We start from the raw sequence: 25,399 nt of genomic DNA, 5'->3' as shown, positions 1-25,399 counted from the left end.
TCCTTTTACATTGCTTTGTGATTTAGCCCTCTTACTACCTGTAGCCCTCACTCATTCATTTCCACTTTTGATGTTATGTTACTTAAATACCACGCAGTTTGAAAATCCATTTTCCTATTAGTAGATTCCAGTTTTTTTGTAACCACGAACAAGGCTGAGATGAACAGTTTATATATTATCTTCTCATGCACATGTGTGAGTTCTAGGATTACATCATCTAATACAGTAGTTATCACATATGGCTATTTAAATTTCATTTTAAATTAAGTGAAATTAAGAATTCCATTCCTCATTCACGTTTTAAATGCTCAGTAGATCACATGTGGCCACTGACTACCATACCAAAAAGCATAGATATAGAATATTTCCATCAATGCAGAAAATTTCATGAGAGAGCACTGATCTAGGGGCATGTAGGAATTAAAATGCTGGGCTGACAGATATGTAACTATTTACTGGAAATAGCCAAATTGATTGCCAGATTACACCATTGGGTGATTGTATCATCAGCAGTATATGTGCATTCCTGTTGATCTACAACCTTGTCAAAACCTGATATTTTGTCAGACTTTTAAAGTCTTTCCAGTTATGTGGAGTTAAAGTCATTAGATATCTTTCCTCATGTTTTATTACAGATGAGTATGTGTGTGTGTGTGTATGTGTGTATTGTGTATATGTATATATATGCACACAGTCTACCTGTTCCACTCCTTTTTCAAAAGGAAACCAAAAATTGTTATGCTAGTTTCCCCCTTAAACATACATGTTTTAGAATTTCCCATAGCACTACATATATAGGGTGCTCATACATGCAAGTTAGAGATTACATATGTGTTCTTTATCCTTGATACATTTTTTTCCCTTTTTAATTGTGGTAAAATATGCCATAAAATTTGCCATTTTAACCATTTTTGAGTATGCAATTCAGTGACATTAATTATATTCACAATATTGTGCAGTCATTACCACTGTCTGTTCCTGAAACCTTTTCATCAGAAACTCTATACCCAAAGCAATAACTCCCATTTCCCCCTCCCCCAACCCCCAGCGACCACTATTCTACTTTTTTTAAAATTGAGATATAATTGACATACATTTATTAGTTCAGTTGTTCAACATAATGATTCAGTATTTATATACCTTGTGAAATGTTTGATCACCACAAAAAGTCTAGTTAATATCCATTACCCCACATAATTTTATTATCCTTGTGATGAGAACTTCTAAGATCTATTCTCTTAGCAAGTTTCAAATATACAATACAATATTATTAACTATAGTCACCATGCTGTATATTTCCATGACTTTTTTATTTTGTAACTGTAAGTTTGTACCTTTTGACCCCCTCCACCCAATGTCACCCATTCCCCACTGCCACTGCTGGCAACCACCAACCTGTTCTCTGTATGTATCAGTTTGGTGGGGGTGTTTTCTTTTGTTTGTTTTGTTTTGTTTTAAAGATTCTACACATAAGCAAGGTCATATAGTATCTGTCTTTCTGTCTGACTTATTTCACTTAGTATATTGCCCTCAAGGTTGATCCATATTGTTGAAAATGGCAAGATTTCCTTCTTTTTTATGGCTGAATAGTATTTTATTTTATATATATATAATGTATATATTATATACATATACATATATATATGTACACACACACACACCACATTCTCTCTATCCATTCATCCATCAGCAGAAACTTATGTTGCTTCTATGTCTTGGCTATTGTAAATAATGTAGCAGTGAACATAGGGGTGCAGATATCTTTTGGAGTTAGTATTTTTGTTTTCTTGGATAAATACCCAGAAGTGGAATTACTAGATCTTATGCTATTTCTGTTTTTTAGTCAGATTGTTATTTTGTTTGAGTTGTATGAGTTCTTTATATATTTTAGATATTAACCCGTTGTTAGAGATATGATTTGCAAATATTTTCTCCCATTCAGTAGGTTGCCTTTTCATTTTGTTAATGGTTCTCTTTGCTGCGCAGAAACTTCTGAGTTTTACATGGTCTTACTTGTTTATTTTTGCTTTTGGTATCAAATCCAGAAAATCGTCTCCAAGACCCATGTCACTGACTATGTTTTCTTTTCGGAGTTTTGTGGTTTCAGGTCTTACATTCAAATCTTTAATCCATTTTGAGTTAATGTTTGTGTATGAGTAATGGAGTGGTCCAGTTTCATTCTTTTGGATGTGGCTGTCCAATTTTTCAGTACGATTTATTGAAGAGACTGTTCTTTTCCCATGGTATATTCTTGGCTCCTTTGTTGTAAATTAATTGATCATGTATGTGTGGGTTTATTTCTGGGCTCTCTCTTCTGTTCCATTGCCCTGCGTGTCTTGTTTTTCTGCTAATACCATCCTGTTTTGATTACTGTAGTTTTGCAAAATAGTTTGAAATCAGGAAGTGTGATGCGTCTTGCATTGTTATTCTTTCTCAAGATTGCTCTATGCAGAGTCTTTTTCTACTTTCTATGAATTTGCCTATTCTAGGTATTTCTTACCAGTAGAATCATGAAATATTTGTTCTTTTGTGTCTGACTTCATATAGCAGTGTCTTCAAGGTTCATCCCTATAGTAGTGCATGTGAGAACTTTATTTCTTCTTATGGCGTACATATTACATAATTACATATTTATGTATAGACAGCATTTTCTTTATTCATTCTTCTATTAATGGGCACTTGGGTTGTTTCTACCTACTGGCTAATGTGAATAGTGTTGTCATGAACATGTATATACATGTACTTGTTTGAGTACCTATTTTCTTTTCTTTTTTTTTTTAGTACCTATTTTTCAGTTCTTTTGGGTGTATATCTAAGAGTAGAGTTGATATGTTATATTGTTATTCTGTATTTAACTTTTTGAGGAACCACCAGATGGTTTCCACAATGGCTACACCATTTTCATTTCTACCATGAGTGTTCTGATTTCTTCCCATCTTTGTCAACACTTATTATTTTCTGTTTCGCTTTGATTTTTAAAATTTTATTATAGCCATCCTAGTGGATGTTCAATGGTACCTTATGGTTTTGATTTGTATTTTCCTAATGATTAGTGATGTTTAGTATCTTTTCAAGTGCTTATTAGCCATTCGTATATCTGGTCTGGAGAAATGTGTGTTCAAGTCCTTTGCCTGTTTTAAAAATTGGGTGGTTTGTCTTTTTGTTGTTGAGTTGTAGGTCTTTATATATTCTGGATATTAACATTTTATCAGATATTTGATTTGTAGATATTTTCTTCTATTCTGTAGGTTGTCTTTTCATTTTGTTGATAATGTCCTTTGATGCACAAAAGTTTTTAACTTTTATGAAGTCCAGTTTATCTATTTTTTCTTTTGTTGCTTGTGCTTTTGATGTCATCTCTAACAATCCATTGTCAAATCCAAGGACATGACGATTTATTTGTATGTTCTAAAAGTTTAATGATTTTAGTTCTTACATTTAGGTCTTTGATCCATTCTGAGTAATTTTTGTATATGGTATGAAATAGGGTTTCAACTTCTTTCTTTTCCATGTAGAAATCCACTTGTCCTGGCCCTATTTGTTGAAGAGACCATTTTTTCTTCATGGAATGGATTTAGAACCTTGTGGAAAATCAGTTGGCCATAGATGTATAGGTTTATTACTATTCTCTCAATTCTGTTCACTTGGGCTCTATATTCATCCTTAGGGCAGTTCTATACTATTTTGATTATTGTGGGTTTGTAATGAGTTTTGACATTGCAAAGTGTGAGTCCACCAACTTTTTTCTTCCTTTTCAAGATTATTTTGTTCTTTAAGGCCCCTTTGATCCAGATGATTTGAGAATCTACTTTTCCATTTCTGCAAAAAAGGCTTTTGGAGTTTTGATAGGGGTTGTGTTGAATCTGGAGATCACTTTGGGTTATATTGACATATCCTGACAGTATTAAGTCTTTGAATCCATGAACACTAGTTGTCTTTTCATTTATTTAGGTCTATTTTAATTTCTTTCAGCAATGTTTTATAATTTGCAGTATATGAGTCTTTGACCTTCTTGGTTAAGTTTATTCCTTAGTGTTTTATTCTTTTGGATGCTATTGTAAATGTAACTGCTTTCTTAATTTCCTTTTGGGATTTTTCATTGCTGGTGTATAGAAACAAAACTGATTTTTGCATGTTCACGTTACATCTTGCATCTCTACTGAATTCATTTGTTAGCTCTAATAGTTTTCTTGTGGACCCTTCGGGATTTTTTGTTTATATAGGATCATGTTTTCCGTGAATGGAGGTAGTTGTCCTTCATTCCAAATTGAATGTCTTGTCTTGTCTTGTCTTGTCTTGTCTTCTCCTTTCCTTTCCTTTCCTTTCCTTTCCCTTTCTTTTCTTTTCTTTTCTTTTCTTTTCTTTTCTTTTCTTTTCTTTTCTTTTCTTTCTTTTCTTCTCCAGTTGTTCTGGCTAGATCTTCCAGTACTATGTTGCATAGCGGTGGTAAAAGCAAGCATCCTTGTAGTCCTGATTTTGGGGGAAAAGCTTTCAGTTTCCTTGGCATATTTAAATACTTCCCCATCTTCTTCTGGTGACGTCTTTCATGTTGGTGGTGAGAAATCCTTAAAGCATTCCTGATAGCAATTTTTAAAAGATTTTCAGCTTTCGGTAGTTAGAGTCCTTATGTATGAGTTAGAAAAGACCATCTCTCATCTCAAATCTATAGCTTTTTCTTTTTGTTTAATATTTACCTTATATCTTTTTACATGTAACTTTTCTTTGTCTTAATGTTGTCTCTTATAAACAGAATATCTTATTTAAAAATTTTAAAATATTTGCCTTTTAACTGGAGACTTTATGTTGCGTGCAATTATTAATATAGTTTTTCTACCATATTATTTTTATGATCTCATTGTCTTCCTGGTTTTTTTTTTGGACTGATTTAGTTTCCTCCTTGACCCATTTCATTTTTCTCCTCTGCTTGTCTTTAGATTCATTGCTAGATAAATTAGATTCAAATCCGTTGGTTATTTATGATAGTTTCTTATAGCTTCATTATATTTTTAAAAGCATTAATTTTTTAAACATATAAAAACCTACTTTTTGTGCTTCCTCTGATTATTTTAATGTGTGCAGTCTTAGTTCTGTGGTTTGTTATTCTACAGATTCTTGTAGCGGCTTGTTTGCTAGTGTGCTTTGTGATACTAATTGTAAACTGGCATTTTTTTGAATTTTATATGGGAGAATTATTTCACTTTTGAATTATGATGAGTTCCTGCAGAGAGTGTGTGTGTATTTCCCTTGGCCTCGTGCCTGGGGGCATGGTCAATCTTCTATGACTTTAAATTAAAATTTTTTTGTGTTTTTTTGGGTCACATAAGTGTTATGAACTCTGGGCCCCCAAACCTTTGTGAGGATGGGTGTATGGTTAGAAATACCCCAGGGAGATGATTTCCTTTATTCCCCTTCTACCAGTACCAAGGTCTATTTAGGCAGTTTCTCCACCGTTCTTTGGGACAGGTGTTTCTTTATTGAGTTAACCCAGTGAAGATATTGCCTTTCAGGGGCCTAAGCTTTATATTATGTCTTATATTCAGCATTCCATCCAACTCAGGCTTCAGGTTTTGTCTTTTAGGTCTATATATTACACAAACATATAACATAGCCTACCAAGGATGGAAGATATTCATAGGACAAATGCTGTTACATACTCTGGACTCTTTCATACTTTCTTACTGTTCTTGGTCTTTAAGATGTTTCTTACTCCCTAGTAAACTCAATCAACCATTAAAAACTACCTATTAATATTTTAACCAGCATTTTAGTGCTCTCTACTTGGAACATTTTAGTCCACTGTTTGTGAGTAACAAGCTTGTATCCCACGCTTTTAATAACTGTATACCAGTCCATCTTATGGATTTATCACAAATGTAAAAACCAATTGTTTCAAATCTTGTTACAACAGAAAAATGCAGCATCAAGGATCCTTCTGTATAGGTCTTTGCATACATGTAAAAGTATATGTCAGATAAATTCCAAGAAGTAGAGTTTAACTATCCTTTTAAAGCGTTGCTTCTATGAGTTGGTGGAAAGGGAATGAGACATTTTCTTGTGTCCCTTCTCCATTTTTACAGTATAAGAAAATATTCTTTGGGGCAAGAAAATAGATTACCTGTTTTATAGCAGGACCCAGAGAATGTTCAAGCTCTTCTCCAACACTGTGCATATTCTTTTTTTTTTTGAGATAAAGAGAGTGCATGCAAGCAGGGGGAGGGGCAGAGAGAGAATTTTGAGTAGGCTCCACGCCCAGCGCTCAAACTCATAACCCTGAGATCATGACCTGAGCTGAAATCAAGAATTGGACGCTTACCTGATTGAGCCTCCCAGGCGCCCCACACTGGGCATGTTCTACCACTCCTAGAGCTTTAGGAAATAACAGCAGGTAGTGGACAACATCTTGTTCAAGATCACATCATCGGTGATTTAGTAATTCCATCTGATCTTCCCGAACTTTTCCTAATGTAATGTGATTTGTGAAAAATATTCTTACTTTTAGTTTCTTATTTTATTATGGACTCTCACTTTATTATAAAACTTCTTTCAACTGTCTTGTCAAGGAAGGAATATCATGAATCCCAAAATTAAGGGTTGTAAATTAGGAGTATTTACAATACCAGTTAGGTACTGAACAGTTACGTTGATAGGAGCGCCTGGGTGGCTCAATCAGTTGAGCATCTGGCTCTTGGTTTCAGCTTAGGTCATGATCTCAGGGTCGGAGGATTGAGCCCTGCACCGGGCTCTGTGCTCACCATGGAACCTGCTTGAGATTCTTTCTCTCCCTCTCCCTCTGCACCTCCCCCCTGCACACAGTCGTTCTCTCTCTTTCTCTCTAGCTCTCTCTCTAAAACAAATAAATAAATCTTTAAAAATAACATATATTGGTATAGGAAATATGTTATCTTTTAACTAATGTAGATGATTAGAACCAAGATTATAATAGTATTATTGAATTAAAAAATATATAGCCTTAAAATAATTAAGTATTCCGCATTCAGTGGCAGAAATATGTTGAGAAAGCAAAATATTTTTAAATGTCAGCATTGTGAGTCATCTGTTCATTTATTTAAAATATATTGATTACTTTCTGTATAGAAAACACACCTATGAGTGCATTGTGGTAACGAGTGTTTTTTCCTTTTTAGCCTATATATGCAAACAGATTTCCAGTGCCAACTTATGCAGCCCAGCAGCCTCAGCAGTTCCCATCAAGGTCTGAAGTGAATTCACTTAGATTACTTAACCAGAATAAAACCCAGAGTTAATGTCTAATATTTACCCTCATATTTATTTAGCACAGGGTATTTCTTGCCAACAGTTTAGATAGAAAACAATTTTTAGAAAAGCTTTAAGAACTTTTTATGTAAGTTTTGTCACATTAGTGCAGTGTCAACATGCAGTTTCAAAGAAGCCTGAGCAAGACAAGCATATGGTGCTGCAGCCTTGGGCGTATGTAAGATTCAGAAGCAAGGGCCTTTAAAATACCCAGCAACAGCAAACCAGATGGGTTAGACCAGCCTTCCTATTAGGAACTGCTAGAAAGGCTAGACAATGTAAGAAAATACGTGTTTGAAGGCCTGGGAGAACTACCAAGGAAATGAGGAGGAAGTGTGGGGCCCAGGAGAGGAAGGCAGCCCGGAGATAATCCCAGCTTTTGGGGGACACTTTTTTGTCCTGGACGTGTCTGCCAATTCTGAACATGAGAACTGAGAGGCTAGGAAGCTGAGGAGAGCTTGCAACAAATTCACAGGGCGGAGGGGACAAAAATTGGAACCCAGCCAAGGATGAGGTACCCTGGCAATCATCCCAGGCTTTGCGTTGGGACCCAGCGATAAGGATAAGCTAGATCCTTAACTTACTTCTGCAGTTTTTTATGTTTGGCCCCTAATCAAAAGAGCAGACCAACAAGAAAAGAAAATGACTAAACCAAGAAAAGCCACAGATGATAGAAACAGACTCAGAGGGTAATCCAGTGAGAAGCATTATCAGACACAGACTTTAAAATGACTGTAACGGTTATGTCATTGAATTAATAGTTAAGCTTGAGAATTTCAGCACAGAACTACAAACTTTAATAAAATAATCATATGGAAGTTCCAAAACTGAAAAACACAGGCACCGAAATCTTTCAGTTCTCAATGGATGGGCTTAAAATCAGCAAGGAGGAACATTGATTATGATATTTTGCAATATATAAAATGCATCTATCCCCCCCACCCCCAGAAGTCCTTCAGACTGCAATTGAATTGCAACACTGAGCAGTGTCCTCATGTATAATCTTTATTATGTAATAAGAGTGCATGAAAATCCAGCACGCATCAAGAGAGGAATATATAAATTGTGAGACATATGTTCACCAGGTAATGTTCTGGTGTGTTATTGGAGTAGAGGAATACTAGAATTGGATGAAGAGGGTGAGGAAGGGTATAGAGGTTAAGGACGGGTATAGAAGTCATAGCAGGTTTGATTCTCAGAGTGGATGTTAGTTTTGAGTGAGTTGGAATTTCAGCTCTATTTATGTAAGCAGAGCTTTACATTTACATTTACTTGTAAATGCCCTCACTTGTCTTTTACAGTTTGTGTTTTCAATTTCTTGTGCTATTCCTTTTAAAAATCTGTAAACCAGAACCTTCATATAATATTTTTGATTATAGAATAGCATTACTTTATGGTAGTTACTCCGTTTTAGATGCTGATTGCATCCTTTAACCATTGCATATAAGATGAATAATAATCTCAGAATATAATGCACTCCTAAGAATTGTCAGCAGTGTTCAAGATGGTGTTACATTGGCTTATAATGAAGTAGCAGTATTTTATTCAGTTGAAACACATGATTAACTGTCTTTTTTCCCCTCACAGGCCACCTCCACCACAACCGAAAGTATCATCTCAGGGAAATTTAATTCCTGCTCGTCCTGCACCTGCACCTCCTTTATTTAGTTCCCTCACTTGAATTTTTTCTTTTCTTTTTTTTTTTATACCTTTACTTTTGCAGACATCTTCAGGGAACTGAGCTAATCCTTTTTTTTTCCTCATATTTTCTTGAAAAGCCTTTCTTCCTGCTGCAACTATGAATGAAACAAAATACCATAAAACAAACTTTGCTAACACAGAAAAACAGAAATTGAGTAGTGGGAATTGAGAAATATAAGAAATGCAGTAAAGCCAGGGCATTTAGAATAACATTTCCATTTCCATCACTGAATAAGTCTTATTCAGTCATTCTGTGAGGTTAATGCACCCAACATGGATTATGTTATTTTAAACATGGTGTTGTAATGATTCTTAAATTAAGTTTTGTCATTAAGTGCTCAAATGTAATTCTGAATTTTGACCTTAGTTGCCACTAATGTAGTTTCTGGTTGAACATGTGATTATCTATTACCTGTGAAAACTAATTAGCTGTCAGTAATACCTAATATTTTTCATCATATGCTAGAATCTTGTCTATCTCATTTCACTACACAAAGGAATATTCTGTCTTCAGAAGAATGCGCAAAACCCACAATTTAGATATCATAATCTTATTTTGAGAGTGCAAAGTATACTAAAAGTGTGTATGTGTGTATTCACACACAGTTATTGTCTTCCATTTTTATGATCATTCTATGGATAAATGATTCTATGGATTCTAGGGATAATAGAGTCTATGGGTCTATCTATGGATAGTGAATATTAGAAAAATTAATTTAATAATAGAATTTCTATTATGAATCATGTTAAAGCATGGCATTCTTTTACAATAGCATTATTTTAAATAAATTAAACTTTAAGGTACGGAGTATTTAATAGAACTAATCAAATATGCTGTTGATACATGGCTGTAATAAAGCAGGAGCTCTTATAATCAATCAAATTGAGATATCATAAAACCACTTGAGAATTTCATGAGCACTTTAAAATCTGAAACTTCAAAGCTTGTTATTAATATAATTTAGAATGTTTACATTTACTAAGGTGTGCTGGATCATGTCTCTGTTGTAACTAATGTTTTCAAAGAAATTAGGCTGGAGACAAGAAATTAGAAAAGGTGTTTCTTAGATAAAAGCAAAAAAACTAGTGTGGTGTGCAGGAGTTATTATTCCAGCTGTGTAAAAAACGAATTTTTACTTTGGAAAAAATGATATGGATGGTGAAATTTTAAACACTCAAAAAATTTTCATAACCTTTCATAATAAAATTTAATAATAGGTTTATTAACTGAATTTCATTAGTTTTTCAAAAATTTTTGTTTGTGTATATATACATGTACAAATATAACATTTGCAATAAATAAAAGACTTGAAATTCTGTTTTGTGTCGCCCAGTAACTTCCTAAATATCCAGCTTTTTATAACCTTATTAATTGAAACATCATACTAGTTTCAGATAAAACTACTAGTCAAACTTTTACAGATACTATCTCACTAATTTTCAGACTTCTGCCAAATTGTGCACAGTGACTTTTTTGTTATTAAAGAAAAACAGATTAGTTTTGAAAAAGAAAGCTATTTCAGTTCTTTAAAGATGATACATTATTTTAACAATCTGGTATATATTAAAAATTACATATAGGATGTGGGTGGACAAATACTCAGGGGCCAGGCAATCCGAAAAAAGGACAATAGGATATAGAAATATAGGGGAAATTTATACTTCAGTGTATGCATTGTCTAGAGTTCAGACTCTAGAAGAGAACTCACCTTTCCTGGTGATAGGATTCTAAAGGAACTATTTTACAATAGTAAAATGGTGTTATCACTGTAGATAACTGATAGCAATGCAAAGTAATTCTTATCCATAGACATGAAAATTCTGCCCAGCAGAGGTTTAGCCCATATCCCTCCCGGTTTTGCCTCCAATGGCACATTTATTTCAATATTCCTGGTCTTTGGATTTTCCTTTGAACTGGCTGTAATACCTCACCACTTTACTCATTAATGAAGTAAACACACTCTTTAATGTGTGTTCCTTTAAAAAAAAAAGTGTAAACAATTGCAAATGGAGATTCTTCATTTCAGTTTAAATCTCTAAATGAATTCATATAAGACTAAAATATTTGTGTCTTTCTCTCATATAGCTTCAATTTTTGCAACTGTAATTGGTATCACTGTAATCTTGGTAATATTTTAACTATATAACTTAAAACTTTTCTCAGAATTAGATAAATCCTTGGATTTTTTAATATTTAGAAAGTTTTTTTAAAAGGCTTTGATCAGTCTGAACTTCTTTTACTTTTGTATATACTTTTTACATGTTTTATATGCTTTTCACTTAGGTTTTCCTTGATTTATTCTGGATTGCTGTTAAAAATTGTAAAATTTCTTGGCCATAGATGTCACTTCAAAATTTGCAAATATTAAAGGGCTTCTTTGCCGTCTGCTAAAGACATTTTAATAATTAGATCAATTTTGTGTAACTTTGATATCACTGTTTGACTATATGTTCACAAAATTACCTTGCTCAGGATATTGCATTTTCCCTTTCTCTCGAGCAGATGCATGGGTCTCTAACCATGTAATTAAGCACAATCCAGGTTTTCTAAGCTCAAATCAGATTTTATTTAATTCCATAAATGTTTAATGAAACGCTACCATCTAGCGGGATCATTAGGTACTGTGACATATAAGTTCTGGATGGTACATCTAACTCCTGTTGAGGAGAGAACTATATACACAAGTAAGAATCATATAAAGTCTGCTCTATTAAAGATTTAAACAGGAAAGGTTGAAGAAGAGAAACAATAAATAAACCAGGATTTCATTCAAAATACCACTAATTTACAAATCTAAGTAATTACTGTAGTTTTTCAAATACTATGAAGCAAGATGAAACCAGCTTTTGGCTCAACTGCCTACAAACAGTGTTAGTCTAGCATTGGCCATTCTGTTGGTATACCAGCTGCGGGTAGATTTTTGTTGCCTTGTTTTTGTTCATGCTAATTCTTTTTAGGCTTAGATGATCTGTTGAAATCCTATGCATCAGTAAAATCACAGCTCAACTGTCAGTTTAGGTGTGGTGATTCCCTAAGTGAGCTTTTCTGTGTTCCCACCCAGCCTTTCAGTTTGTGTGTCTGCCTTTCTGTTAATTAGTATGATCGATTAATTCATTCTTTGGGATTTCAAAAGAATTAAAAGGTAGTGCATGTAGGTGGAGACTGGAGGTGAGGCTGAGAGGGAGGAGGCATTGCAACATCAGGGAATAAGGCAATGTTTATTCAGGAGAGACCAGAAATCAAAGTGGCCAAAGGATTGGGAATAGGAGAAAATAGGTGGCAGCCTGGACTTGGAGTTTAGAAATTTTTCTACTGGAACGTAAGTACTGGAACTCTGGGTGAGAATCTTCTCCATCTCATTCACTACATGAGTATTCACTGTACTGAGAAGGTATGAACAAGGGAATGATACCACATGAATTCTAGCCAAGGGCTTGTGAAGAACCAGACTAACTGGAGGGAAAGTAGACAGCCCGATTACACACTGCATTTGAGCAGTAAGTATGGGGGAAAAAAAACCACGGCAGATTCTTCAAAGATAACCAAAATCTCACTTTTCCCTTTTTTGGAATCTTTTTCATACATCTGGCTTTTTAAAATTTTATAAACCCAGCTTTAGTAAAATAATGTGTGCGTGCCTATAGTTTTAAATTCAAAGTATTGCACGATCGTCTTTTAAAACATGTGGAAGCATGTGCTACAAAACAGTCTACAATAAATGCGTTAGTTCTTTCAGGTCCGTCAGCACGAAGCGAAAGGTTGGCGGGGGACCGCAAGCGCGACGTCCGGGGTGGCTGGATAACCCCACATGAGCCGTGGGCTCTCGGGCGGGCACGCGGGCTTCAGGCTGGGGACAAGGTGGGCGCACCCTGCAGGCGGCTAGCATTCGGGCCTGCATGTGCAGCGCGCTCCTGGGCCCAGCAGCCTCGCGAGACCGCCGTCCCACGAGCGCGCGCGCACGTGAGCCGCGGCCGCGGCGTCCTGCGAACGGTCCCAACGGCCGGCGGCTCAGTCCACTCTCGGAGCCCGGGAGCCACACCATGCTCGGTCAAATGCTGCTGCTTGCTGGGCTCGGTGGCTTGCTGGCATCAGGACCCGGTAAGGCAGCGGAGACCCTGTTACAGAGGGTCTGGGCAGAGGAAGGTTTTTCTTTCCCTTCTCTCAAGGAGTACCTGCTTCCGTCAAATGGTGGCCCAAGTGGATTGAAATCCCCGAGGTAGCCTGGAAACCCTGCCTTTTGGGGGCGCTCTGTAGGGATAGAGAAGTGACTCCCTAGAGGGGAAGATAACGTTAATGAGCTCAAGGACAAATCTCTTTCTTTTGGAATCTGGGGTGGGGGTAGGCTTTCTTGTAGGTCTTTCATGCGCGTCACACAACTGCCCCAACGTCTCTTGCACTCAGAAGCACCCCAGAATCTTCTTGAACTCCACTCAAAATCCAAAATTGAAAACAAAAGCCGTACTCTCCTCACGTACCATTTGTTCCAACATAACTTGTCTGGTGTACCTATGGGAATAATTTGTCCTGCAGTCAAAAAAAAAAAAAAATTCTGTGTCGGATATGCTGACTATGACAAAGGTACATTATGGCAGGATACAAAGCCTCAAAATTTTAAACTGTATTAGAGGTGGTTTAGATGCCAGCAAACATTTTAGATATGTTCTTTTTCTTCCCTTTTTATGACTGTTCTGAATGTTGCCGTCCTGTGTCCGTGTGAGTACATGGAGTGTCTCTTTTCCCCATCTGCACAATGTTCCATGGTTTGGAGGTACCGCAATTTATTTAGCCAGGTCTTTTGATAATGGACTTTTGGATTATTACCATTCTTTTTTGCTATTACATGTTGTATTAGTGACCTTGAACTGCCATAACGAAATACCCTAGACTGGGTGACTTAAACAACAGACATTTATTTTCTCACTGTTTTGAAGATAAGTCTGAGCCCAGGATGCCATCATGGTGGGGGTCTGGCTAATAGACCGTTGCTTTCTTAATGTGTACTCAGATGGCCTCTTTGTGTGGGGAGAGAGAGCAAACTCTCTCTTCTTACAAGGGCACTAATCCCATCCTGAGAGATCCACCTTCATGGCCACACCTAACCCTAATTTCCAAAGGTCCCATTTCTAAATACCATCACGTTGGGGTTAGGACCTCAGCATGAAATTCTGGGGGGACACAAAACTTCACCATAACACACAGTATTTTAATGCAGTGGCTTGCAAACTTTTTGGAATTTTTCTTTACACATTAACGATTACAGAAATTCTCAAAGAGCTTTTGCTTACGTTTTGTTTATATCTGTTAGTATTTGTCATTTTGGAAATTAACAGAAATTTAAGAATTTTTATTAATTCATTTAAAATGACAGTAACATCTGTGATATGTAACATAAGTTACACATTTAAAAAATATTTTCTGAAACAAGAAGAATTTAGAACACTGGCACGATTTTAGATTTTTGTAAATCTCTTTAATGTCCGGCTTAATAGATGATAGATAGATTCTCATATCTATTTCTGCATTGAATCTGTTGCTATGTTTTATTTGAAGTATATGAAGAAAATCCAGCTAATATAGCTGGAAACAGGAAGAGTATTTTAATAGCCTTTTCAGATAATTACCAGTATTCTCTGGATACTACATCAATACTTGATAAATGGAAGTTAGTTGCAATATGGAGTCTAAAACATATCAGTGAACTTTTCAAAATATATTCTATTAAGAATTCATGGGATCTTGAACTTTGGATTTTTTACTCATGAGGTTTTTTTTTTTAATGCAGTACCTTTGTTTTTTAATTTTTTATTTTAAATTATAGTAAAATGCACATAAAATAAAATTTATCATCTTAATTTTTTAAAAAAATGAATCAGCTTTGTTTTTTACAGTGTTTTAGGTTCATAGAAAAATTAAGAGGAAGGTACAAAGGTTTCCCATACTCGCCATCCCTCTGCTATTGACATCCCACACATTTGTTACATTTGGTACTTTGTTAAAATCCATGATCCCACAGTGACACATTATCATCACCCAGAGACCATAGTTTACCTTAGGATTCACTCTGCCTGTGTACATTCTTTGGTTTTAGCAGATGTTTCATGACATGTATCCACTATTGTGGTATATAGAGTAGTTTCAGTGTCCTAAAAATCCTCGGTGCTCAGCCTATTCCTCCCTCCCTCTCCCCTAACTCCCACGCCACTGACTTTTTTCTGTCTCTGTAGTTTTGCTTTTTCCAGAATGTCGTATAGCTGGAAACATTGAGTATGTAGCTTATTCAGTTGGCTTCTTTCACTTAGAAATATATATTTAAGGTTCCTCCATGTCTTTTCATGGCTTGATATCTTACTTCTTTTTAGCACTGAGTATTATTTCATTATCTAGATGTACTAGTTTATCCATTCACCTACTGAAGAATATCTTGGTTGCTTGCAGGTTTTGGCAGTTGTGGATAAAGCTGTTAACAGACATCTGTGTGCAGGTTTTGGATTTGGACAAAGGTTTTCAACTCCTTTGTGTAAATACCAAGGAGTGGGATTGTTGAATTATATGGTAAGAATATGTTTAGTTTTGTAAGAAACTGCCAAGCTATCTTCCACAGTGGTTATATCATTTTGCATTCCCACCAGCAGTGAAGGAGAGTTCCTGTTGCCTCTCATCCTTGCCAGCATTAGGTGTAGTCAGTGTTAAGGATTTTGGTAATTTTCATGGGTATGTAATGTTATCTCATTTTAATTTGCAGTTATCTAGTGACATATGATATAAAGCATCTTTTCATCTTATATGCCATCTATATATATATATTTTTTTGATGAGGTGTATGTTCAGGTATTTTGCCCATTTTTAAATTGGGTTCTTCATTTTATTATTGAGTTTTAAGAGTTCAGTGTGTATTTTGGATGAACAGTCTTTTATCAGATATGCCTTTTGCAAATATTTTCTCCCCCTGTGTGGTCTGTGACTTGTCTTCTTATTCTCTTGACATTGTCTTTTGCAGAGCAGAAGTTTTTCATTTTAATGAGGTACAGCTTATCATTTGTTTCTTCATGCATTATGGGTGTTTTATCTAAAAAATTATTGCCATACCTTATCATAATTTGGATTTTACATTTAGGTCTGTGATCCATTTGGGGTTGATTTTTGTGAAGTGTGTAAAGTCTGTGTCGATTTCTTTTTTTTTTTTTGCATGTGGAAATTCACTTGTCCTAACACTGTTGAAAAAGCTATCTGCTGCATTGTATTGCCTTTGCTCTTTTATCAAAGATCAGTTGACTATATTTATGTAGGTTTTTTTTTTCTGGGCTCTTTATTCTGTTTGATTGATGTATTTGTCTATTCTTTCACCGGTACCACACTTTCTTGATTACTGTAGCTTTATAGCAAGTCATTTAGTCAGGTAGTGGCAGTCTTCAAATTTATTCTTCTCCTTTAGTATTGAATTTGCTATTCTGGGTTTTTTGCCTCTCCATATAAACTTTAGAATAAATGGGTTAATGGGATTTTGATTAAGGTTGTATTGAATCTATAGAGCCAAGGTGAGAAAAACTGGCATTTTGACAGTATTGAGTTGTACTCTCCATGAACATGGACTCATCTAATTATTTCATTTTTTTGGATGCTCATATAAATGATGTTGTGTTTTAAGTTTCAAATTCTACTTGTTAATTGCTGGTGTGTAGGAAAGTGATTGGCTTTTATTTATTAGCCTGGTTTCCTGCAAACTTGCTATCTTAACCATTTTTAAATGTACAGGTCAGTAGTGTTAAGTACATACACATTATTGTGTAACCTATCTCTAGAGCCTTTTTATCTTGCAAAATGGAAGTGCTATACCCATTTTACAACAGCTTATAAATTGTGATAAAATACACATAACATAAAATTTAGCATTTTAACTATTTTTTCACTGATTTTATAGTTTATTGCTTTTTTAAGCAGAAACTAATAGAGGAAAATATCTATATTCAGTTTCCCCTTTATTTTTGTAGATTTTTTTCTAGCTTTACCACTGAGTTTTATGCTTTCATATGTTTTCGTGTTATTAGTGTCCTTTTGTTTCAGCATGAAGAGTTCTCTTTAACATTTCTTGTAAGGCTAGTCTCGTAATGATGAACTCCTTTAGCTTTTGTTTGTCTAGTCTGCTTTTGAACCCCTCTATTGAAATTTTCAGTTTTTGTATTTTTTGTATTTTTTGTATTTTGTATTTTTGTATTTGTATTTTGTATTTATTGTATTTTTCAGCTGTATGATTTCCGTTTGGTACTCATTTTAACCATTTTTAAGTGTGCAGTTTAATGGCATAAAGTACATTCACATTGTTGTGCAGCCATCACCAGTATCCATCTCCAGAACTTTTTTCATATTCCCAAGCCGAAACTCTGTACCCATTAAACACTAACTCCTCATTCCCCTCTCCCCTCAGCTCATGGAAACCACCGTTCTACGTTATGTCTCTGTGGATTTGACTATACTAGGTATCTCATATAACTGGAATTGTGGAGTATTTTTCTTCTTGTGACTGGCTTATTTCACTTAGTGTGACTTCCTCAATGTTCATCTATGTTATAGCATGTGTCAGAATTTTCTCCTTTTTAAGGCTGAGTAATATTCTATTGTGTGGAATATAAATGGATAAATACATATTTCATTTTGTTTATCCATTCATCTGTAGATGGATATTTGGGTTGCATCTTCTTTTGGGATATTACGAATAATGCTGCCATAAACATATATGGACATGTGCTTCTTTGGGTCCGTGTTTTCAATTCTTTTGCATATATATTCAGAAGAGGAGTTGCTGAATCATATGGTAGTTCTATTTTTAATTTTTTTGAGGAACTGTCACACTCTTTTTCATAGTGGCTACACAATTTGACATTCCTACCAGCAGAGTACAAGGGTTCCAGATTTCCACATTCTTTACAACACATGTTATTTTTATTTTATTTTTTTATGATTATAGTCTTCTTAGTGCATATATCATGGTATCGCCTTTTAGCTATGATGTGCATTCTCCCAGTGATCAGTGATGTTGAGCATCTTTTCATGTGCTTGTTGACCATTTGTGTATTTTTGGAGAAATGAGTGTTCAAGTCTGTTTTTTTTTTTTTTAAAGATTTTATTTATTTATGTGAAAGAGAGACAGCCAGCAAGAGAGGGAACACAGCAGGGGGAGTGGGAGAGGAAGAAGCAGGCTCACAGCGGAGGAGCCCGATGTGGGAGCCCGATGTGGGACTCGATCCCGGTACGCCGGGATCACGCCCTGAGCCGAAGGCAGACGCTTTAACGACTGCACTACCCAGGCGCCCCTCAAGTCTGTTTTTTAAAATTGGTTGTCCTTTTTGTTGTCAAGCTGTGAGAGTTCTTTTTCTATTCTGGATGCTAGACCTATTTCAGAGAAATGATTTGCAAATATCTTTTCTCATTCAGTAGGCCGTCTTTATTTTCTCGTGAGTATCCTATGATTCACAAAATTTTTTAATTTTGATGAAATCTAATATATGTATTTTTTCTTATGTTGCTCGTGTTTTTGGTATCATATCTAAGAACCCATTGCCAAATCTATAATCATGAAGATTTATTCTTGTTTTTTCTTCTAAGAACTTTATTGTTTTATCTCTTAAATTTATGTTTTTGATCCATTTTAAATTAATTTTTATATATGGTGTGAGGTAGAGTTCCAACCTCATCCTTTTGCATTCTTTCTGGTTTCTTTTTATTAACTATATCCTGCTTCTGTTCCTAATAATGCTTTTGCCCCACTGAAGTCTATTTGTGCCAATATTAACATAGCTACATCAACTTTCCATTGGCTACTATTTGCTGTAAATATATATTTTCCCTCCTTTTATGTGACAGATTCCTTAGTGCTCACCGAGTATCCACCTTTTGCCTGCATTTCTTGGCCTTTTTCCAAACTACCTCTTGATTATGAGGTTAAGAAATGATGTGTGTAATTTTTGGATCAAGGCAATTAAGAGTTGGTATCCTTCTTCCATCTCTCTTTTTTGATGCCACAGTAATCTTCGAAGCCATGAGCTGAGTTTATGGTGTTACCAGTTGGAGGAGCCTGGATCTTTGAGTCACTACTTCAGTGAGAGCTCCTGGTGACCCTCATCAGACTTTACATGAAAAACAAATAAGCTTTTATTGTGTTAAGTCACCAAAATTTCAATATTTTATTTATTACCATTCTATAGCCTGATCAGCCCAAATTGACTAATCTAGAAATTGGTGTGCTGTCATAACAAACTTAAAATAGACATCTTTGACTGAGCTGCTGGGCAATGAATGGTGGGTAATGGATAGTAGATGACAAAAAATTGAAACCAAGTGGAAGTTACAAAACATTTCATAAGGTATATTTCATAAAGCTTTAGTAAACTGTATGATTGATTGCATTCTACAGAAGCTAGATAACAAAATGTTATCTTTCTGCAGTGGAGGTCAGTTTAATTACCCAAGTTTGGTAAAGTGTTAAGAGAAGGAGATAATCTCAGGAAACAATTGGCCAGTTTGCAAAAAGAAATGATAGGGAATAAATCCAGAAATTCAGGGCCTTTCAGGATTTTAAAAGGTGACTGACTCCAGATTCCAAATAGTAAGAAATGGAATTTAAAAAGGTTTGAACACCAGTGCATCAGTAAAACTCTCAATTAGATAAAATTACTCAGGTCAGAGCTCTAATTAAGGGTATGGACGTACATTTTTCTAGATAGACTCAAGGCTGCTATCGTTAAGTTGAAAGAGGGAGAGAGAGAGAGAAAGAGAGATGAGAGGGGAGGGAGGGAGAAATAAGAGTTAGGCAAAGAAATTATAGAAGGACAGAACATATTTGCAAATCATTTGTCTGAAAGGGGCCAAGTTTTTGAAGGTACTGTATTAACAAAAGAATTTTAAACTCAGATTAAAAAAAGCTTTGACTATTTAAGAATTAAAATAGCCTTGGGCCCTGAAATTTCCAGATGCAGGTAGTAAACTGAAAAAGCCATTCAGCTCTCAAGGAAGGTATATTTGTATTTAAATTTGTTATGGTATTTTATGATTTCTATGTATTATGCTTTTTATTTGAGAACATTTAAAAAAATCTCATTTCCTGTCTTGTGTGTTTTGTATTTCTAATTTTAATGTTACAAAGTCAAAAATTAAGAATATAACATCTTCCAAAAAAGACAATGACCATAGAAAGTTGTCAGACCCCACCCTCATCTTCTTACATATTATTGTTATTTAGTGCCACTTTTATTTATTGTTTCCCAAATTAGTCATCGTCTCTATTACTGTTTACTCAGTCAGGTTTCCTTAGATTTATCCACTGTTCGCGGCTTTCTTTGCTTACTTTGTTCCTCGCACTTCTTCCTTTCTTAGCTTTTTCATAAGAATTCTGAGTGGCAAAATATCTGTTGTTCACTTGAAAATATCTCTATATCTCCCTCACTCTAGCTTGATACGGAATTTGAGATTGACAGTTATTTTTCCAATAGCACTTTGAAGATATCACTCCATTGCTATTTGGCCTCTACTGTTTTTTTAATTTTAATTATGGAAATTTCAAATAAATGCAAAAGTAGAGGAGTATAAAGAACCCACCTTCAGCTGTTATAAACTCCTGGCTAGTTCCTTTTTTTTTTTATGTTCCTTATCACTTCCTCTGTTCCATTATTTGGAGCAAATTATAGACATATCATTTCATCTCTAAATATTCCAGTATATATTGCTAAATGACAAAAAAGATACTTTTGAAATATAACCACAGTATCATGATCACACCTTAAAAATTAGCAATTTCTTATATCATCCAAATTCCAGTCAGTTCAGATTTTATTTCCTTTTTAAATTTTTAATTAAAATTTTAAAAAAGATTTTATTTGAGAGAGAGAAGAAGAGACCACAAAGGAGGAGGCAGGGGGAGGAGAAGCAGACTCCCTGCTGAGCAGGAAGCCTGATGCAGGGCTTGATCCCAGGACCCTGGGATCATGACCTGAGCCAAAGGCAGACCCTTAACTAACTGAGCCACCCACGTACCCCAAATTGTATTTTTTTAAAAAATGAAGTATACTTAACACATAACATCCTGTTAGTTTCAGGTGTGTATTGTAGTGATTCAATGTTTTTATACACTACAAAATGATCTCCACAATAAGTCTGGTTACCATACAAATTTATTACAATATAATTGACTATATTCCCTATGCTGTACATTACATTGCCATGACTTATTTATTTTAAAACTGGAAATTTGTATCTCTTAATGTCCTTTGTCTATTTCCCCACTCACTCCATCCTGTCCCCCTCTGTTAATGAACAGTTTGTTACCTGTATCTGTGAGTCTGTTTCTGTTTTGTTTTGTTTTGTTTTGTTTTTTAGATTCCACATACAAGTGAAATCATATGGTATTTGTCTTTCTCCATCTGACATATCACTTAGCATCATACCCTCTAGCTCCATCTATGTTGTCACAATGGCAAGATTTCCTTCTTTTTTATTGCTGAGTAATGTTCCATTGTGTATGTTTGTGTATATATATACATACCACATTTTCTTATCCATTCAAGTATTGTTGGGCACTGTTGTGGCTTCCATATCTTACCTGTTGTAAATTACGCTGCAGTGAACATAAGGTTGCATATATCTTTTTGATTTGGTGTTTTTGGTTTTTTTTTTTTGGCTAAATACCAGAAATGGAATCACTGTATCATATGGTAGCTCTGATTTTCATTTTTTGAGGACCTCCATACTGTTTTCTATAGTGGCTACACTAATTCACACCAACAATGTACGAGGGTTTCCTTTTCTCCACAGCCTTGCCAGCACTGACTGTTTTTTGATAATCATTCTGCCAGGTGTGAAGTGATATCTCATTGTAGTTTTGATTTGCATTTCCCTGATGATTAATGATGTTAAACATCTTTTCATGGGCCTGTTGGCCATCTGTATGTTTTCCTTGGAGTAATGTGTATTTAAGTTCTCTGCATATTTCTTAATTGGATTGTTCATTTGGGGTGTTTTTAGATATTAAGTTGTGTAAGTTCTTTATATATTTTGGATACCAACCCCTTATCAGATGTATGATTTACAAATATCTACTACTATTCAATAGCTTGCCTTTTCATTTTGTTGATGATTTCCTTTGGTGTATAAGTTTTTTAGTCTGATGTAATCCCATATTTTATTTTTAGGTTTTTTTGCCTTCTTTGAAGAGACTGATCCAAAAAAAATATTGCTAAGACTGATAAAGAGCTTACTGCCTACTTTTTATTGTAGGAGTTTAATGGTTTCAGGTTATATATTCAAGTTGTTAATCCATTTTAAATTTATATTCGTATATGGTGTGAAATAGTGGTCCAGATTCATTTTAGAATTCCAGAATCATTTTCTCTTAGATGATGTATTAGTGTTAATGTTGCTGTAACAGGTTACCACAAATTTAGGGGCTTAAACAATACAAATTTATTATCTTACAGTTCTGTAAAATGGGTGTCGTTGGGCTAAAATCAAGACATTGACAGTGCTGTGTTCCTTCTGTAGGCTGTAGTAGACAATCTGTTTCCTTGCCTTTTCCAGATTCTTTTTTTTAATAATATTTTTTATTATATTATGTTAGTCACCATACAGTATATCCTTAGTTTTTGATGTAATGTTCCATGATTCATTATTTGTGTATAACACCCAGTGCACCACGCAATATCTGCCTTCCTTAATACCCACCACCGGCCTTTCCCAGTCCCCCCTGCCCCCCGAAGCCCTCGGTTTGTTTCCCAGAATCCATAGTCTTTCATGGTTCATTCCCCCTTCTGTTTACACCCACTTCATTCTTCCCTTCCTTCTTCTACCGATTTCCTGCTATTTCTTACGTTCCATAAATGAGTGAAACCATATGATAATTGTCTTTCTCTGCTTGACTCATTTCACTTGGCATAATCTCCTCCAGTCCCATCCACGTGCTGCAAATGTTGGGTAATCATTCCTTCTGATGGCTGAGTAATATTCCATTGTATATATGGACGACATCTTCTTAACCCAGTCATCTGCTGAAGGTCTCGGTTTCTTCCACAATTTATTGTGCACAATGCTGCAATGAACATTGGGGTGCATATGGCCCTTCTCTTCACTACGTCTGTATCTTTGGGGTAAATACCCAGTAGTGCAATTGCTGGATCATAGGGTAGCTCTATTTTTAACTTTTTAAGGGACCTCCACACTGTTTTCCAAAGTGGCTGTACCAACTTGCATTCCCACCAACAGTGTAAGATGGATCCCCTTTCTCCACATCCTCTCCAACATTTGTTGTTTCTTGCCTTGTCCACTTTTGCCATTCTAACAGGCGTTAGGTGGTATCTCAGTATGGTTTTGATTTGAATTTCCTTGATGGCTAATGATTTTGAACATTTTTTCATGTATCTGTTAGTCATTTGTATGTCTTCATTAGAAAAGTGTCTGTTCATATCTTCTGCCCTTTTTTGATCTATTATTTGTTTCTTGTGTATTGAGTTTGAGAAGTTCTTTGTAGATCTTGGATACCAGTATTTATCTGTAGTGTCATTTGCAAATATCTTCTCCCATTCCGTGGGCTGCCTCTTAGTTTTTTTGACTGTTACTTGGCATAATCTCCTCCAGTCCCATCCACTGCTGCAAATGTTGGGTAATCATTCCTTCTGATGGCTGAGGTAATATTCCATTGTATATATGGACGACATCTTCTTTTTTTTTTTTTTTTTAAGTTTTTTGCCGCACTATTAGAGCAGAGAGACAGGACAGCCGGCAGAGAGAGGAACACAAGCAGGGGGAGTGGAGAGAGAGCAGGCTCATAGCAGAAGAGGCCCGATGTGGGGCTCGATCCCCCAGATCGCCCGGAGATCACGCCCTGAGCCGAAGGCGAGGCGCTAACAACCCGCCGTGCCACCAGGCGCCCCTTGGCGACATCTTCTCTAACCCAGTCATCTGCTGAAGGTCTCGGTTTCTTCCACAATTTATGTGCACAATGCTGCAATGAACATTGGGGGTGCATATGGCCCTTCTCTTCCTACGTCTGCTTATCTTTGGGGTAAATACCCAGTAGTGCAATTGCTGGATCATAGGGTGGCTCTTTTTTAACTTTTAAGGGACCTCCCACATGTTTTTCCAAAGTGGCTGTACCAACTTGCATTCCCACCAACAGAATGTAAGATGGATCCCCCTTTCTCACATCATCCTCTCCACATTTGTTGTTTCTTGCCTTGTCCACTTTTGCCATTCTAACAGGCGTTAGGTGGTATCTCAGTATGGTTTGATTTGAATTTCCTTGATGGCTAATGAGATTTTGAACATTTTTTGTTATCATGTATTGTAGTCATTTGTATATCTTTCTAGAAAAGTGCTCTGTTCATATCTTCTTGCCCTTTTTTTGATCTATTATTTGTTTTTCTTGTGTATTGAGTTTGAGAGTTCTTTGTAGATCTTGGTACCAGTATTTATCTGTAGTGTCATTTGCAAATATCTTCTCCCATTCGTGAGCTGCCTCTTAGTTTTTTGACTGTTACCTTGGCTGTGGCAAAGCTTTTTATCTTGATGAAGTCCACAAGTTCATTTTATCTTTTGTTTCTCTTGCCTTTTGGGAGATGTGGTGAAAAGAAGTTGCTGTGGCCGATGTCAAAGAGGTTACAGCCTATGTTCTCCTTCTTGGGATTTTGATGGATTCCTGTCTCACATCAGGGTCTTTCAAACTCCATTTGGGGTTTAACCTTTTGTGTGTATGGTGTGAGAGAGTGGTCAAGTTTCGATTCCTTTGCATATAGCTGTCCAATATTCCAGCACCATTTATTGAAGAGACTGTCTTTTTTTCCACTGGATGTTTTTCCTGCTTTTATCAAAAAGGAATTGTTTGCCCAAAGAGCCGAGGGTCCATTTCTGGGTTCTCTGTTCTGTTCCATTGGTCCTATGTGTCTGTTTTGTGCCAGTACCATTCACCGGTCTTTGTGATCCACAGCTTTGTAGTACAGCTCGGAAATCGGCAGTGTGATGCCCCCAGCTTTGTTTTTCCTTTTCAACACTTCCTTGTCGATTTGGGGCCTTTTCTGGTTCCACACAAATTTAAAGCCTGTTTGTTCCAGCTCTTGGAAAAATGTCATTGGTATTTTGATCAGGATGGCTTTGAAAGTGTGGATTGCTCTGGGTAACATAGACATTTTAACTGATGTTTTATTTCTTCAGATCCATGAGGCATGGAATATTTTTCCATCTTTTTGTGTCTTCTTCAATGTCTTTCAAGAGTGATTTGTAGTTTCTAGAATATAGGTCCTTTACGTCTCTGGTTAAGTTAATTCTGAGATGATGTATGATTTTTGGTGCTATTGTAAATGGAATAGATTCCCTAATTTCTCTTTCTTCAGTCTCATTGTTCGTGTATAGAAATGCAACTGATTTCTGAGCGTTGATTTTGTATCC

At 35.7% G+C, this 25,399-nt stretch overlaps 2 protein-coding genes across 2 annotated transcripts in view; both read left to right on the top strand.

Moving 5' to 3' along the window:
* ADAM9 (ADAM metallopeptidase domain 9) overlaps positions 1-9,115 on the top strand; it is a 135,782-nt gene extending 126,667 nt beyond the window's left edge. The window contains exons 21-22 of the mRNA XM_008686620.2: positions 7,146-7,213; positions 8,863-9,115. Of these exons, the coding sequence (XP_008684842.1) occupies positions 7,146-7,213; positions 8,863-8,956 (162 nt within the window). The 3' untranslated portion in view covers positions 8,957-9,115. The remainder of the gene's footprint in view (positions 1-7,145; positions 7,214-8,862) is intronic.
* A 2,677-nt stretch (positions 9,116-11,792) lies between these two features.
* LOC103659147 (disintegrin and metalloproteinase domain-containing protein 32) overlaps positions 11,793-25,399 on the top strand; it is a 169,775-nt gene continuing 156,168 nt past the window's right edge. The window contains exon 1 of the mRNA XM_040643171.1: positions 11,793-13,075. Coding sequence (XP_040499105.1) covers positions 12,874-13,075 — 202 coding nt within the window. The 5' untranslated portion in view covers positions 11,793-12,873. The remainder of the gene's footprint in view (positions 13,076-25,399) is intronic.

The sequence above is a fragment of the Ursus maritimus genome, unplaced genomic scaffold (genome assembly GCF_017311325.1).
Source record: "Ursus maritimus isolate PB19 unplaced genomic scaffold, ASM1731132v1 scaffold_28, whole genome shotgun sequence".
In the NCBI taxonomy this organism is placed as follows: domain Eukaryota; kingdom Metazoa; phylum Chordata; class Mammalia; order Carnivora; family Ursidae; genus Ursus; species Ursus maritimus.
Note: the sequence above shows the minus strand (reverse complement) of the source record. Positions and strands in the feature narration are given on the sequence as shown.